At 31.4% G+C, this 16,423-nt stretch overlaps 1 protein-coding gene across 1 annotated transcript in view; it reads right to left on the bottom strand.

Moving 5' to 3' along the window:
* Positions 1-732: 732 nt before the first annotated feature.
* Positions 733-16,423, bottom strand: part of LOC147806111 (cytochrome P450 18a1-like) — a 35,228-nt gene continuing 19,537 nt past the window's right edge. The window contains exons 3-8 of the mRNA XM_087150198.1: positions 14,760-14,866; positions 10,827-11,125; positions 8,701-8,816; positions 2,608-2,863; positions 1,589-1,779; positions 733-1,024 (exon numbers count right to left, since the gene is read on the bottom strand). Coding sequence (XP_087006324.1) covers positions 846-1,024; positions 1,589-1,779; positions 2,608-2,863; positions 8,701-8,816; positions 10,827-11,125; positions 14,760-14,866 — 1,148 coding nt within the window. The 3' untranslated portion in view covers positions 733-845. The remainder of the gene's footprint in view (positions 1,025-1,588; positions 1,780-2,607; positions 2,864-8,700; positions 8,817-10,826; positions 11,126-14,759; positions 14,867-16,423) is intronic.

The raw sequence follows: 16,423 nt of genomic DNA on the forward strand, positions 1-16,423 counted from the left end.
TTCCCAGCAGATCACTGAAGTCAAGCATCACTGGCTGCGGTCAGTGTGCGGATGGGTGACCACTTGGATCAGTCTGCGTAGGGACCGAGGGTGTGCGCTATTGGTCCTCGTTAAACTGTGCTACCGTAAAGCGCTCGACTTCGCGCGCAGGTCGTCGTGCTACCGAAAGCGGGGGTGCCATCCCCTCCGCAGAGGATCAAAATTTTGATGGTAAGTCTTCGGATCATCCTCCGGGATGTTTCCCAGACCGTCGCCAATAGCCCATTGCGCAGCTCTAGTACGACGTAAATTAACAACAACAACTTAACTAGTGACGCCATCTGTTGGCACTCATTGAAGTTACGTTCCACCACAGTATTCCCCCCAAGTTACGGTCCACCACAAATCTTATGTTAATCTTTTCTTTTACTGTTGGATTTTATAATTTCGTTTATTGTAGATGTAAAAATTTGTAAAATAAACGTAAGAACTTGATTGTAAAATCTAGAAAACTGTAATTTGTACTAAGTTAATGGTGAGGTATTTCCATTTTTGGTTCTTGTGCCAAAATTACAAATTGATTAAAAAAAATATTTTGTTTTTATATTTAATATGCTAGTCATTTCTTTGTCACGAATGTTCCTTGAAATTGGATTTTATATTTTTTCAAGAAAGAAATTTTTTTAAGTTTAAATCAATTAATGATAACGTATTTGATTTTTTTTTCCTTCGTAATTTTATATGAAGCAGATAAAGATTAAAAATAGTTTTATTCAAGCTTTTTTTTTTGGTACACGTTATAAAAATTATGCTTCTAAGTTCGTCATGCATTTACAATCACTGCGTTTGTAATTTTTTATTTTTTTTTATTTTCGCTGTTCAAATACAATATGTTGCTTCTTTGGCTGGAGACCGATTCCTAAATCTCCTTCAAAATTTGCTTTTTTACCAGGTGGTAAGGATACTTTGAATTTTTGCAAAATAGCAGCAACATAGAGAAAGACTTCAACTTCTGCGAGAGACTTTCCAGGACACTGTCTCTTACCTTGAATGGAAGAACATCAAAGTAATAAGAACTGTCAGAAACCAAGGCATGCAATTTAAGTTTTAAAGATACAATTCAGACAAAATTTTTTCTTTGCCACTATTTAATATTCATGAATAATAAGAACAATTCTTAAAATGTAGACGGATGTAATATAAAGAGCATTTTGATAACTCTAACTATAAAAGAATATTGAAACTTTAAAATCGAAGCATATTTATTGCAATAATCTAAATAAATCTAAATAAGGTTGTCTTAAGGTTTCAATGTTTCCAGAAGAAATGGTTTTGAAGGTGAAAGGTGGCATTTTTTTTTTTTTTTTTTTGTTCTAAATAGAAGAAAAAAAAGTTGATATCCAAACACTTTCACTCGTTGTATTACTGAGCCACGATAGCCTAATTGTATACAGTTTAATTCAAAGCTCAACATTAAAAAAAAAAGGAACTTTTTCGCCAGCCTTAAATATTTGTTCTCAAACGGTGGATGGAAATTTCATGCCCTGGTTTAAATAAAAAAAAAATCTGCATAATGAGATTTTTTTAATGAAAATTTAAATTAAGATACCTATTGAAAAAGGAATGAAATATTCTGGTTTCACAACTTTCTTCCCATCTTCAGTCAAGAATCTCTCTGGTTTATATTCATCAGTATCATTTCCCCACAAAGATTTGTCATGAGCTACAGCATACAATATGGCTAATACATATGTGTGCTTAGGGATGAAGTATCCGTTAAGTTCAGTATCCTCAAGCGTGCTGTAATTAAAATGTGAAATTAATAACAAAATGCATATAATGTTAGGCCACACTTTTTTTTTAAATATTTTAATTTTTATTTTTACATGAAATTATTCCTTATTATTGTTACCAGATATGCATGTTAAAATTTTTCGAATTTGAACTAACACCGGAATATACCAAAATATCATAATATCTGCATAGAAATCGTAACAGTTCCGAAATCACTCTCATTAACGATTTTGGAAAAGTGGCTATTGCACAAACCCTCCATTTTTATTAATTTATTTTCTTTTGTTAAATACGTTCCTTTTAGTATCTATATTACTGAAGTGGTATTTTATATAGTGCCTAACTATTTAATTGGCTTTATCTTGAAATATAATTTTATCTGCGTTGCGTCAAAGTAGCATCCGACTATTTAAAAAGCTGGCTTTTTTTTTTAAAAAAAGAAGAGAAGTTAGTTTCTTGAAAATCTTATTCTTAGTTGTGATATGAGAAAACTACAAAGTTGAAAGCTGTTTAAAGTAAAAAGTTTCAGGGATATTGAATACATATGAAATACTATGACCTCAGAGAATGTTATTTTATACAATGTAGAAAAAGAAATGTAAGAATTATCTGAGTTATTTCTGAGAAAAGCAGCCGCGTAAGAAATAATAATAAAATCTGGTTTTAAAATAAAATTTTTGGTGGTGCTTCTAGCATCCGATTTATTTATGCAAAATATTAACATTAACAAATATCTTGTGTTATACTGTTTGTTTCAAATCAATTTTCCAACTAGTGTGGATGACTTTTGAATAATACTATAAAAAGAGATGCAAGCAATGACAGGCAACTTACTATCGCCATATGTTTAAAGGGATGATACTTTTCCATCGCATTAATTCGAGAATAGTGGCTTCAGTGTAAGGCATGTCAAATCGATCTTGCCAGGTTGGAAATCGGTCTGATCCCAGAAATTCATCGATTTCAGCCTGAACTTTTCTCTGAACATCGGGAAAGGCAGCGTATACCAAGAGCATCCATTCGACGCTTATTCTCACTGTTTCGCTACCAGCACCGAAATAACCTCTTGATACATCTTCAAGTGTGTCCTCTTTATGAAATAGGAAAACAGTCATTAAGCGCTTTTTTTCTCCAATTTCTTATACCGAAATTAAACCTATTGTAACATTCTTTAGAGTAATTGTTTGCGTCTACTTTATGAAAAATATGCCACTTTACGAAAGCGAAAGAAATATCTGGACATTACAACTCTTTACCTCATCTTGAAGTAAATGGAAAGAAAAATAACAGAAATAGCAAATACTTTAGCCGAGCCCTTAGTACAGAAAATTACTCCCAAACCTTCTAAAAATACAAAACTCATACTGAAAATAATGTACTTAGACCTTCTCTTGAATCCCATAATGATTATAATTTTCCTCTAACAATGACTGAATTAAAATCTGAAATCAATAAATGTAAAGAAACATCTACAGACCCTAACAAAGTACACAATAGTATGTTTAAATACCTTTCTGATACCCATTTGTAAATAATTTTAAAACTGTTTAGTAGAGTTTAGCTGCATGGACAATTCCCGTCAGTATGGAGAAAATCATATATAGTTGCCATTCTTAAACCAGGTAAGGACCCCGTACATCTCATTAATCACCGATCAATAGCTCTTACCAGCTGTCTATCTGTAAACCAATACACAACTTAAGGCTTTTCATTTACTGCTTTTTTAAAGATATTTTCTTATGCATTATTTGTTTTTTTTACTATTCATTTATGAAAACCTGTAATTCCAAATAAAAAAAAACTCTATTTGTAATTGAATCTGCAATGGTATTATGCATGTTGCAGTGCCGTAACTTCACCCCTCGGGGCTCTGGGGCAAAAATTTTTGGAGGGGGCCCTTTCAAAAACTTTCAGTACTCCATCTCTAACGTCATTTTAGCTATTTATGTATTATGTTTGCGAATATATTTATGAAAACAAGTTATTTGCTCGTATATAAATTGGATTACAAAACATTGTAAGTTTCCTACATGCTTCAAAATTTCAGCAAAATCGATTAATCCTGAGAAATTAAATTTTAAAAAAGTCGTTCTTATAAAGCTCAATTTCTCAGGAACTAATGCACTATTCAACCAATTACGCTCAAATTTGTATTTTCCATGTGGAATTAGATACTTTAAAATGATACGAAAAAAAAATTATATGGCTTACGATTCAAAAGTTTTCAGACTATTATTATCCCGAAGTGGAGTGATCGTTAAGACACGGTTCCCAGCAGATCACCGAAGTCAAGCATCCCTGGCTGCGGTCAGTGTGCCGGTGGTGACCACATGGATCAGCCTGCGTAAGGACCGAGGGTGTGCGGTATTGGTCCTCGTTAAACTGGCCTACCATAAAGTGCTGGACTTCGCGCGCATGTTTCCGGGCTACCGAAGCGGGGATGCCATCCCCTCTGCAGAGGATCAAACCTCAAGGGATGTTTCCCAGAACGTCGCCAATAGCTTATTGTGCAGCACTAGTGCGACGTAAATGATCAGCAACATCAGACTATTATTAAATAAAAAATAATAAATATTTACTAAAAGTTATTTTTTGCATGGAATTATCTTTAGATAAAAGAATTTTATAATCGTGTGCAAAAAGTTTTCGATTCCCTTAAAAAGCTCTCGATCTGTAGTGAAATACAAAAAAATAATAAAATTAACATTTGGGGGTCCAAACTTTGGATAGCTCACCCGACCCAACTATTGGGACCATATTTTCCAGATTACAGCTACCTCCTATATTACGGGGGTTAGAAAATCGAATTTGTTGAACAAAAGTTATGTTTATTCAGAGAAACTATGTTTTAGTGTCTGATTGCGTAACTTAAAATAAAATATCGTGCACTAACTAATTTGCATATTTGAAGTCATACCCTCGAATTATTAAGATGGAGTCCTAGAACGTGAAGAACCGATCATTAAATCAAAAGTTATTCAGGGTGGTACATTTTTGGTTCACTGTACGTAAAGGGTACCAATTTATGACATCTCAACGAGGAAATATGACTAGGGGAAAAAAAGCAAGGTGTTAAACATTAGGCAAGGTGTTAAAAAAAAGCAAACAAGTGTCAAAAGTAGAGAGAAGTGGATTCGAATTCAAAGGAAGGCACTGGCCCACCCTAGGCTGTCTAGCCAGATATGACGATGATGAAAAAAAAGCTATTCATGTTGTCTACTTTTGTCCCCCATGTCCACAGTAGCCTACTTTTCCTCTAAATATAATGCTAATCATAAAATGCCAGTATAAAAACCATTATAAAAATGAAAATTATTTTTCAGTTTCAAATCTAAAAGTTTTTTGATTGCATTATGGAAACTGAAGGAAATTATAGACTTTTTTTTTTCTATCGGCACATATACCACATTTAAGGAAATTCCTAATAGAAAAAAATATACCGAATTTTTTCTCTATATACATCGATTAACAAAAACAAAGTTGCCTTACTCCAATATGGACAGGTCCCTAGAAAATCGTTCTTGAATCTTGAATATTTGGACTATGTATTAATGACGCCATGTAATCATATGTGACAAAATTATGACGAGGAGTAATAGTTTTTTTTATGAAAGAAAAATGAGAAAAAGTCAAAGCATATTTGCAAATTAAAAAAAATTTTTTTTTAATGGTTTGTCAATGCAGTGAATTTTAATTGCTGCGGATTTCTAAGCTGATGTTCATAACATTTTTATAAAATTAAATACGTTTTTATTAAGTTAAATATATTTTTTTTATATATAAAATAAAGATTGCATTTCATTTTTTAATAAAAACAAAGTTGTTAAAAACCCTAAGAATTCGAAGTTCCAATTAAAAAAATTTAAAGGTCTTAATAATTTAAAAAATATAAAATAAGAACAAAATCAATGCACACAATAAACAGCAAGGTTATCAATTAAAGTACTATACAAATTAAATTTTATATACGAACGTAAAAAAAAGCAATTGCTATGTTACCATTCTTATAAAAGAATTCTAACAGTATATAAATATAAAATTTAAATGTATTAAATGAGTTAATGCAAACATTTACTTACCACCTTATAAATAAATTTACATTTGGTTTTCCTGTTTTCCAAAGAAAATTTTTATTAAGAATGGGAATTATTGATATCACGATTTATGTTTGAAAAAAAGGAAGTTGCAAGTAATTTCAATAACTCTTAATTAAAGTTAAATTTTAATTTCAAAAATTGAATAAAATAAAAGCTAACAGAAGATTTTTATCTGAATTAAAAATGGTTAATTTAAATGACGCAATTAACTGCGCTAAAAACTGGAATTTAACTGGAACCTTTTACGTTTGTCTCAGAAAAAATCTCTTGACAAAATGACCTAAATAAATGTCAGCAAGAGTCATCCCCTTGGTTCCCTTAAAAGCATCTGTTTTCCTAGAACATCTAGATTATTGCTAGTTTAAGACAACTTTAGGGACATATAGATGGTACTGTAAATATATGACATTTTATAAAAGCACAAAAGAGCCCGGGGTCATAAATAAGATTAAGGCAATTTAAAGAAGCAAAAGGTCATTTTCCCATGGTGTAAAAGGAGATGGCTATTTTTTGAGGAGTCAAATAACTGTGGGTCAACTCTGCGGGTGGTATGAAGGTTTTAACACCTTCATTCCACCCACAGTCAAAAGATGCTTTAAAATATATTTGGTCTCAGTGTAGAATGCATTTTTCAGGATGCAAAACAGTGGTACTTATTTAGGTTTTCTAAACACTTGTTATGTTTTTTTATGATGTGCAGCTCTTCTCTTTTCGCAATTTAGTTTTAAATTTTTTTAATAAATTAGAAGTCGTAACATGTAGAAGAAATTGAAACAAAACCGAAGTACTTTTCTTGTGGGGAGGAATTTCTATTTCAATTTGGAAAATAGCTAGTAAATTGCAAAAAAAGGAGTTTCTTTTTCTAAAATTCTCAATTTTTTTTAACTTTATTGTAGCGAATGTCAAATTTTCAGAAGGGGTGGCTCACATTATCTGCTATCTCAATTAAATTTCAGAGGAAAATAAAGTTTTCGATTTGGAAAATAGCTTTAAAGTAAGAGTTAAATATAAATTTTACTTGACCTTATGTCTGAATTTCAGAAGAGGTGAAGTATATTCTTCACCCCCTCATTTTAATTTAAGAAGAAAATAAAATTTTCTTTTTGGAAAATAGCTTCAAAGTTTTTTTTTTTTAAACAATTTTACTAGACTTTATTATTTCAAATGTCTAAATTTCAGGAGATACAAAACACATTTTAGCCCCCCTTACTTTATATAAGAAGAAAATAAAGTTTCCTATCCCCTTACCATGATTTAAGAGAAAATTGAGTTTTCTTTTTGGAAAACATCGTCGAAGTTATGAAGCAAAACAATTTTTTTCTTCTAAAATTTCCAGCTTTTCTTGATTTTATTCTATTAATGTCTAAATTTCAGAAGATGAGAAGCAAATCCAACCCCCTCTCACTTTTATTTCAGAAGAAAATAAAGTTTTCTGTTTGGAAAATAGATTCAAAGATGACATTTTTTTCTGTTACCAATTTTTATTACTTTTGAGCACTTTGAAATTTCAGAAGGGGTGAAACACTATGTTCGCCCCCTCATTACTATTTCGGAAGAAAATAGAGTGAAAATTGGAAATAAAATATTTTTTTCCACTTTTACTTTACTTTTCGAAAAGTCAATAAACACATTAATCGCCCATAACAAAATAAAGTTTCCTACTTTATGTATATCTTCCAAACTGAAGAAGAATAGCTTTTTTTTTCTTCTCTAAAAGTACCTAATTTACTAGACTTCGTCTTGGCGAATTACTAAATATCAGAAGAGGCAAAGCACATAAATGTTAGAGGAATATATAAAGTTTTCTATTTAAAAAATAGCTTCAAAAAAAATTTTTTTTTAAATTACGGATTTTACTTTATTTTCGTGAGTGTCTAAATTTCAGGAGGGGCGAAACGGATCGTTTGCCCATCACTTAAATTTTAGAGGGGCCCTCTGCCTCCCCCTGGTTGGCACGCCACTGGGTCTGACGCTAGAGTGTAGAAGAAACAACTAAAGTTAACCAGAAGTGTAATAAACAGAAAGTGTTAACAATCAACTACACGCAGCTGTGGCCTTTCCTCTTCTCTACAAAGCGTGTTTGTTCTTTTGAGAAAGGGAAATAATTCGCGAAAACGTGTTTTACAGTTTTTTACCCTTCCCTTTATGCTATAGTAGGTACGCAATTGCAAAAAAGAAAATGTTCATCAACTCAATCTTAACACAATTTCTTTCCTACATATATATAATTAGAGTACTTTATTTTGTAAAAACATGATGTGGTCTCTTCATATGGGGCCCCCTTAAACGTCGGGGCCCCGGGGCGGTGCCCCGACTGCCCCGGCGTAGTTACGGCCCTGGCATGTTGTAAAAGTTTGAATCTACTTGGTTCAAAATTGGAAAAGTTGAAATGCGCGTGGTAGCGCGTCCTTCTAGAGCTACAACAAACTTTAATAACGATCATGGATCCCAGTTACGGTACATGTGTTTACAGAAATATTATGCTGGCATCGATAGATTTCGTATGAAGAATTCGATTACAATATCGCGTTCACCACAACGTTTGATATCATTTTCACCAAGTTCTGCTTTTCATTTTCACAAATATGTGAAACATTAAGGAGATTTTACACACTTTGATCTTTCTAATAATTAATTTAGACCTTAGAAACTAAATTATGTTTAACGAGGAAAACCTTAAGAAGACTTTTAAAGACTCGTATTTAAAATAATGGTTATAATGATTCATTTTTAGCAGCTTGGAACGGCCACGACATAGATCGTGTCTCTGTGCTACTTGGATATAGGATATAGTATTTACACAAATAAACTATTTATTTTGTAGTCTTACTATGAAATGTAGAATTAGCATCATTTGCCCTTTTTTGAATTTCAAGTAAATATGCGTCCATAAAATCTCGGATGTGATTAGGATCTAGAGTTGATTCATGCTCCTTGAGTTCTTCTCTGCAAAACAGTCAAACAAGATATGAATAGTTTTTATGAAAATTTTATGACATTAGATAACGTTATAGTACAGAAGGAAAAATGTCCTTTATTTAAAATTATACGCTTTTAGTATATTTTAGGCTGAAAAGAATGATTCTGTAATTATTTTTTCTTTACTACGAACCATTTTTACAAAAACCCATATTTTAAGTTTTCAACTTTACTCATTTTAACAGCTCAAAATAACAATTTACAGGTAAGGAAAAAGCACTTTCATTGACAGTGGGACTTTCGTCAACTTAGCAACCATTAAGGTAATATTGGCGACACTTTGGGGACAAAAGCCTTATCTACCTTCCCAAAGTTTCAAGGCTCTAGCTGCTTTAGGGAACAAGATTTCCGAGAAATCACTCGATGTGTTACGATATTTCTCCTATAAAAGTAGTATATAATGATTCATTTAGGTTCTGATAAGTGAAGTTATCACATTTTTTAAGTACAGAATTATATATTTTTATTTAAATGGCAGGAAAACGTTCAAATGTATTGTACTACAGTATAATTAAAAATTGCAAGCATGGTAATTCAAAAATGATAACGTATGGGGTCCATTTTGGTCAGTTTAGTGAATCATTTTCATTCACTTAAACTAGCTAACCTATCTTGTGTACTTTATCACTGAGATATGCCTTATTTAGATAATTTAAAAAAAAAAGTAAACCTGAATGTAAGAAATATTTTGATTTAATGACAGAGTTTAGAATATTATGATTTACTGAGTGCATTAAAAATATACTTTAACTAATGAAATAATGTGCTAAAGAACTCTTTATTTATAGCCAACACAGAAATGTTTTTCAGTAATACTTAATTACAGATATAATAAATAACAAAATAAAATTTAATTTTTAACTTTATTTGGGTAAGGGGATAGTTCGGAGCATTAAGTAGTTGTGATTTATGTTTTATTTTTAACATAACCAACTTTTTCACTATTTTAATTAATTTATGATTTATTTTGTTAACATTTTTCATACTTAGATGTTCATAAATTGAAGGGGAAAAAAATAAATTAAAAGAAAAGTAATATTATTTTTAGCAGAAAAAGCGGCTTTTTTTATTAAGATAAAATGATAAATAATGCAATCTTTCAAATTTTATTTTTTATTTTTGAATACAATTAAGAAGTAAAATTATGATTTTTAAGCATTGCAACCGTAGACAATATTTATGTTTTATATTTCGGGGCGAAAATTTTGAAATTATTTTCTAAATTGTACCACATAACGTTAAAATTTTAACCATGTTTCCCACTTCAACATTCCGTCACTGTTTTTGAAAAAATTTATAGCTCAAAAAACTATTTTAAAGAGCTATTATTTTTAGAAATTGATATAGATTAAGTCGAGGTATATAAGGAGCATTGCTCTAGTATTTAAAAAATGGCAATATTTCGCGATATATCCGTTTTTGGCTAATTGAGGGATTGGGTTCTTTGCAAACAGCCGCCGTAGTTTTGCAATGCACCTGGCTAATTGTCTCTCCAGTATGTTCTAATCAGTTTGATACTTTTTAGGCTTATTTCACTAAGTTCATATACCTTTAGAAAAATTAGAAAATACATCATTTTGTTCAATTAGCCTGATTTATAACAGGCAGTTTCCAATGAAACCCAGAGCAGTAAAGTGTTTTTTGCTATAAATTGATAGCCAGATTTTTGCAAAGGATTTTTTGAACGAATTTTTTTTTGAAAAAGGATATTTAAAAGAAAGTTAGACTGGAGTAATTTCGCACTCATTTCATAATTACATAACTGAGCTTGTAGCCTTGTAGTTTGTTTTAGTTCTAAAATTATCAGGCAAGTAGGAGGTAGGAAAATACTGGTCCAATTAGTCTGATGCATTGCAAAATGATGGCTACGATTGCAAAGAATCGGATTTTTTTAATTAGCTGACGACATGTTGATTCCGAAGATGTATATTAATTCCAAATGGCTGATGTTTTTTTATTTTTATAAAGTTAACTTACTTGATGTACAACCTCAGCTCATGTAATGCTTTGGAAAGTTTCTTTTTACCTCCAAGGTTGAAAAAATCCAGAAATGCAGCTAGCCACGGAAAAAATATTAAAATCATGGCTCCACCTTCACGCCCAATTTGATTTATCAATTTGTCTAGCTCCTGTCTTTTGGGATCATTGTATTTTAGGCGTCTTCCAAAGAGAAATGAGGCGATGTTGTTGGACATACTTGGAGTTAGAAATTCAGAAGTTAATATAGGGGAGCCTTTTTCTCCTTCTATTCGTTCAAATAATTCTAAAATTTCTTCCTGAAATATAAATTTAATTTTAAATGAATGTTGTTGTAGTTCATTTACGTCGCACTAGAGCTATTGGCGTCGGTCTGGGAAACATCCCTGAGGATGATCCGAAGACATGTCATCACAATTTTGATTCCCTGCAGAGGGGATGGCACCCCTGCTTCGGTAGCCCGACGACCCACACGCGAAGTCGTGCACTTTACGGTAGAACAGTTTAACAAGGATCAATACCGCACACCTTCGGTCTCTACGCAGACTAATCCAAGTGGTTACTCATCCGCACACTGACCGCAGTCAGTGATGCTTGACTTCGGTGATCTGCTGGGAACTGTGTCTTAATGATCAGTTCACTGCGGGACCTTTTAAATGAATGATAAGGTACACAGAACTAATTGTGATGTTATATCTCTCCGAATATAATATTAAACAACCCAAAAAATTGTATGAAGGAACACTTTATTCCTTGTTTTAAGATTTAAAGGGTTTAAATTAAATCTAAAATTGAATTTGCATGTTTTTTGTTGTAATAGGGTTAGTTACATTTCACCTTTTAAATCTTTCATAACAGATTTTTTAGTGCATAATTTCTATCCGCTTTCGTTTTGCTAAGAATTCGTTCGAATTCGTTCTAAAATTTTCTCTGAGCACCGCGTATGTTTGACTTACAACCTAATTTTAAGATTTGCTCGTATACATGCGTTATAAATACTAGCCTCTGAATTTCACAGTAAATCTGATTAAGACTGGATCATTCCATTTATTTCAAAGGTGGGGAAAGTAGAATTCACTGCGTATGCGTCGGAATTTACTTTCACCAGGGTTGCCATACGTAGTATTTTCAATAATATGTATGGCAAGTATTGTTTACTGAAAATTAGGGATGTGGTATTTTTCGTAGTATTTTTTTTAAAGTGTTATACTTATGTTTTTTTTTTTAAATCATTTTTTATATCTGTTACCTACAAAGTATGATATCCGGCATTAGATATAATGCCTATAACTAGCCGGCAAAGTATGAAATGATTTATATTTCACTCATTGCCTAGGCATTATACATAATGCCGGATGTTATTTAGGCAAGTATGAAATAAACGTCCTGATGAGGTTATTATGTAAATGATGTGCATGTTATTGGGAATGACCAAAATCGATGGTTGTTGACTTTCACCGGTGAATGTTGACAATCACATAGTCGCTTTGGTGAATGTCCGAAATATTTATTACATCCGATTTGATATTAATTTATTCGTGGATATAATTATATTTATTCGATATTTTAATACTTACTGACGATAAATTAGAAGAAACATCAGTGTTTGGAGTATCGGGCAAATGTATACCAGGCAGTGGCCCTTGACCTTAAAAAAACATCAGTGTAGGGTATACCGGGCAGTGGCCCTTGACCTTAAAAAAACATCAGTGTAGGGTATACCGGGCAGTGGCCCTTGACCTTAAAAAACATCAGTGTAGGGTATACCGGGCAAATGTATACCGGGTAGGTCAATTCTATACTATGATTAATCTTTCTAGATTTTACTTAGATTTTCTTACCTCAACTTCATAAAAATACATGAAGAGATATAAAAAAAATATTTCAGACACTATATAAAATTAGTTACGATTTAAAAAAATGTAATCAGAGTGTAAAAAATATTGTCTTTAAAAACATCAGATTAATTTAAAACTTATTAGAAATGTATATTTAAATCCGAAACTGATAAATGGCGCCATCGTTTTAATTTTAAAAATCTACTTGCAGGAAGAATCGGAGCTTATGTGTCTTCAAAGAAGATCTTGGAATCGGATTTACTGTATAGTTCCTGCGCCGAAGTGATGCGCAGTAAATTCTACTTTCCCCATCTTTGAAATAAATGGAATGACCCAGTCTCAATCAGATTTACTGTGAGATTCAGGGGCTACTGTTATAAATTAATGATTCTTGCGATGAATATTTGATGAATATTGTATTGTAAAAATAACTTACCGAATCTTATGTGTATCATATCTTACTGAGATTATATATTTTAGTGTTATCGAATAACAAAATAGGTGGCGTCTACATCACATCAAGTAGTGTTAAGGAACGATGGTGTGGTGAAACACTAGATTCAAGAGTTTCGTATGGCGATTCACTTTGGTGTAAAGTAGCTGCTTCCATTTTTGTTGTTGAGTTCCACTAAAATTTTTTACAGTGTAAAGAATAATTTTAATTGAAATTATTAGTATTATTTTTATGATTTAAGGAAACAATGCAGACAAGTTTGCCTTTGCCTGTACGCATCAATAGATGCTGTATTTCATATATCAAAATCAGGTTTTACACCTTTCTTTGAAATTCCAGCATAACGCAGAGTGTTCATAACAGTATAACATAAAATATAAAATAGTAACTACTTATTATATTTTATGTTTCCTTAATCTGTAGTTTAGAGTTGTCTTAAAAAGTATGCTCGTTAGCGATCGAAAATGAATATTTAGCTAATAATAAAGAACGTCCTCAAAATTTTTGAGGGAGTACCCTATTGAGGGAGGTGATATTCAAAATATTAAAATCATTTTGATTTTCAGATGAAAATCTAAGTTGCTTCGAAAAAAGAATTACAACATTCTTTAAATTTCCTCTTTAAATGAAATAAGTTTTAATACTTTCAGTTTCACCTTCTTCGTCAATGATGCGTCAGGTGATGATAAAATTTTTGTTTTTCCGCGCTTTGATAATATTTTGTGACCCTTAATGTATACCTCATTTTTAACATGAATTTTAACAACATACATAAATGATTATGATTATAGATTTAGAAAGTTATTAATAAATTTAATTTGTCATTTTTTTTTGAAAACAGAATGCCGTACTTTACATTAGAGGATTACAGGAAGAGTTTAAAAAAATTTTTTTGTCCAAAATTTTAATAATTTTCTGAATCCTATTTTTATCTTAAGGGATATGAATTTTAGGGCATTAGCTCATCACAGAGCATATTTAGTTTCATTCCTTGCATTAGAAGAACACAATCAGTTTCTTGGATAAAATTTTAGTTCATTGCTGTATAATTTGTCATTCTAAAATGCTTAAAAATTGCCCCGAAATCTGTGTTTCACGACTGGGTGTATGGTAAATAGTTATAAATAAGGAAATAGACATTTTGCGGCAAGTTTTCCCATGCATCCCCTACTTGAGAATACAGTTTTGTACTGGTCCCCCAGTGGACTGATAGTTAAGACACGGTTCCCAGCAGATCATCGAAGTCAGGTATCTTTGGCTGCGGTGAGTATGCGGGTGGGTGACCACTTGGATCAGTCTGCGTAGGGGGTGCGGTATTGGTCGTCGTTAAACTGTTAAAGTGCTCGAATTCACTCACACGTCATTGTGCAACCGAAGCGGGGATGTCAGCCCTTCATCAGAGGATCAAAATTGAGATGGCATGTCTTCGGATCATCCTACAGGATGCTTCCCAGACTGTCGCCAATAGCCCATTGAGCAGCTCTAGTGAGACGTAAATAAATTACAACTACAACAACAGTTTTATACTGAAACGGATTAAAGTAGTTAGAAAGGATACCATTATAAAAATTTAGTATAGTTTAACTACAACAGTTTAATAAGATCAAAGTTAATGAAAATAGTTAATTTGTAGCTGCTTACTTTCAAGTGATGTTCCACTTTAGTTTTACCAATACCTAGATCGCGTAGCATGTGCAAAGAAAATCTCCTTTGCTCTTTCCATGCCATGCCGAACAACGCTCCTGTTCCTATTTCAAAAAATATGCTTTTTAAATAACGAATAATACTTTCGAAAGTTAAAAAAACACACTTTTTATTTGTAAATCAAATAATTATCTCGCATAAAATGCTACCTTGAAACAGCGTCTTAACATTAAAAGTTATTTCATAAATCAAGAATAATTTCAGTCGGAATACGGAGAATACGTTAGGTCGAGGGAATACGAGTAATTTGAAAAAGCCGATTCTACAACGCAAGTGGTCGAGTGGAGTTGAGATGTTCGTCTCCTGCTGTTGAGTTGTTTCCTCCTGTTTTTGTTTTTGTTTTGATTTCCAACATTTCTGACTTTCGATGGCAAAACCTAATTTAGTTTTGGTTTTAAAAAAAATTGCCTACCATTTATTTCTGCCCTGTTCTATGATATTTCTGGCCACTTAAATGTCTTATTTTCGTTTCAGTTTCGATTTTAGTGTTATTTTTTTCTTTTTCCTTTATAGAAGTTAAGAATATCAGTTACCTTATCTAGCCATTTTCTTAAAGTCTGGTCAAATTTCAAATTAACCCCCTAATCATAGTTTTGGCACAAAAAAATTTTAAAAATATTATTTTAGTCCTTTTCTGACATGTAATTTCTCACAAATTGGCTCTTGCGCAACAAATTTAAACTAACTAACTAACTAACTTTCTCACAAAATAATTTCGTAAGAATCTTGGACATGACATCAATAAACATTATACCATTTCTCATAGAATGAGTCTGTTAAGTTTTCCTTTAAGTGAGAAAAAAATAAAATTATTTTATTTTATTTAATCTCCTTAAAATTTTATTATTAAATACTTTCTTAAATTTATTATTTGTTGTTTATATATTCTCTGAAAAAAGAAAATAGTAAAATGTGTTTGACATATCATAGTAAAATATTATTAATTATTACATAAATATTTAAATTTTTTGATCCCTGTACTTTTTCTTTTCGTAAACTCTCTCTCTCTTTTTTGAATACTAGCTTCTCAGTGATGAACATAGCTAAAAATCTGATCAGCATGATTAATTATGAGAACTAATTATGCTAATTCACATTTTAATGAAAAATTTTAATTTTTATGAGCACCTGAAATTACAATAGAAAGAAATATTTTTTTTCGAGCGCAATTTTTAATAAATATAACATAAAATGTTTTGTTTTTACAATTATTTATCTTTAATATCAAAATCAATGAAAAATAACGAAATTAAAAATAAATTTGATATGCTAAAAGAAAAATATTGTTAAAAAAAAAAAAGCTTATGTGCACTAAAGTCAATCAATTTATGGTAACTGAGTAATACTCATCGCGTGACTTAATTAACTGATTTTAATTGGATATTCATATGTTTTGTTCGAACACATAAATATAATTCAAAATATTGAACTCGCACGATTGAAATATAATTTTATGATTTAAAAAGAACCATTTAATCGGTTTTTATATTTCACTGCTGTGATTATTTCTTTTCCTTTGTTTTTTTCAGTATACGTTATCGAAAACAGTGCACCAACTTTGAAAGTTATTTCAATTTCATTTGACGTGATTGTCCTATATA

Source organism: Parasteatoda tepidariorum, chromosome 8, assembly GCF_982258835.1.
Source record: "Parasteatoda tepidariorum strain Cologne lab strain chromosome 8, Ptep-v5.0, whole genome shotgun sequence".
Classification (NCBI taxonomy): domain Eukaryota; kingdom Metazoa; phylum Arthropoda; class Arachnida; order Araneae; family Theridiidae; genus Parasteatoda; species Parasteatoda tepidariorum.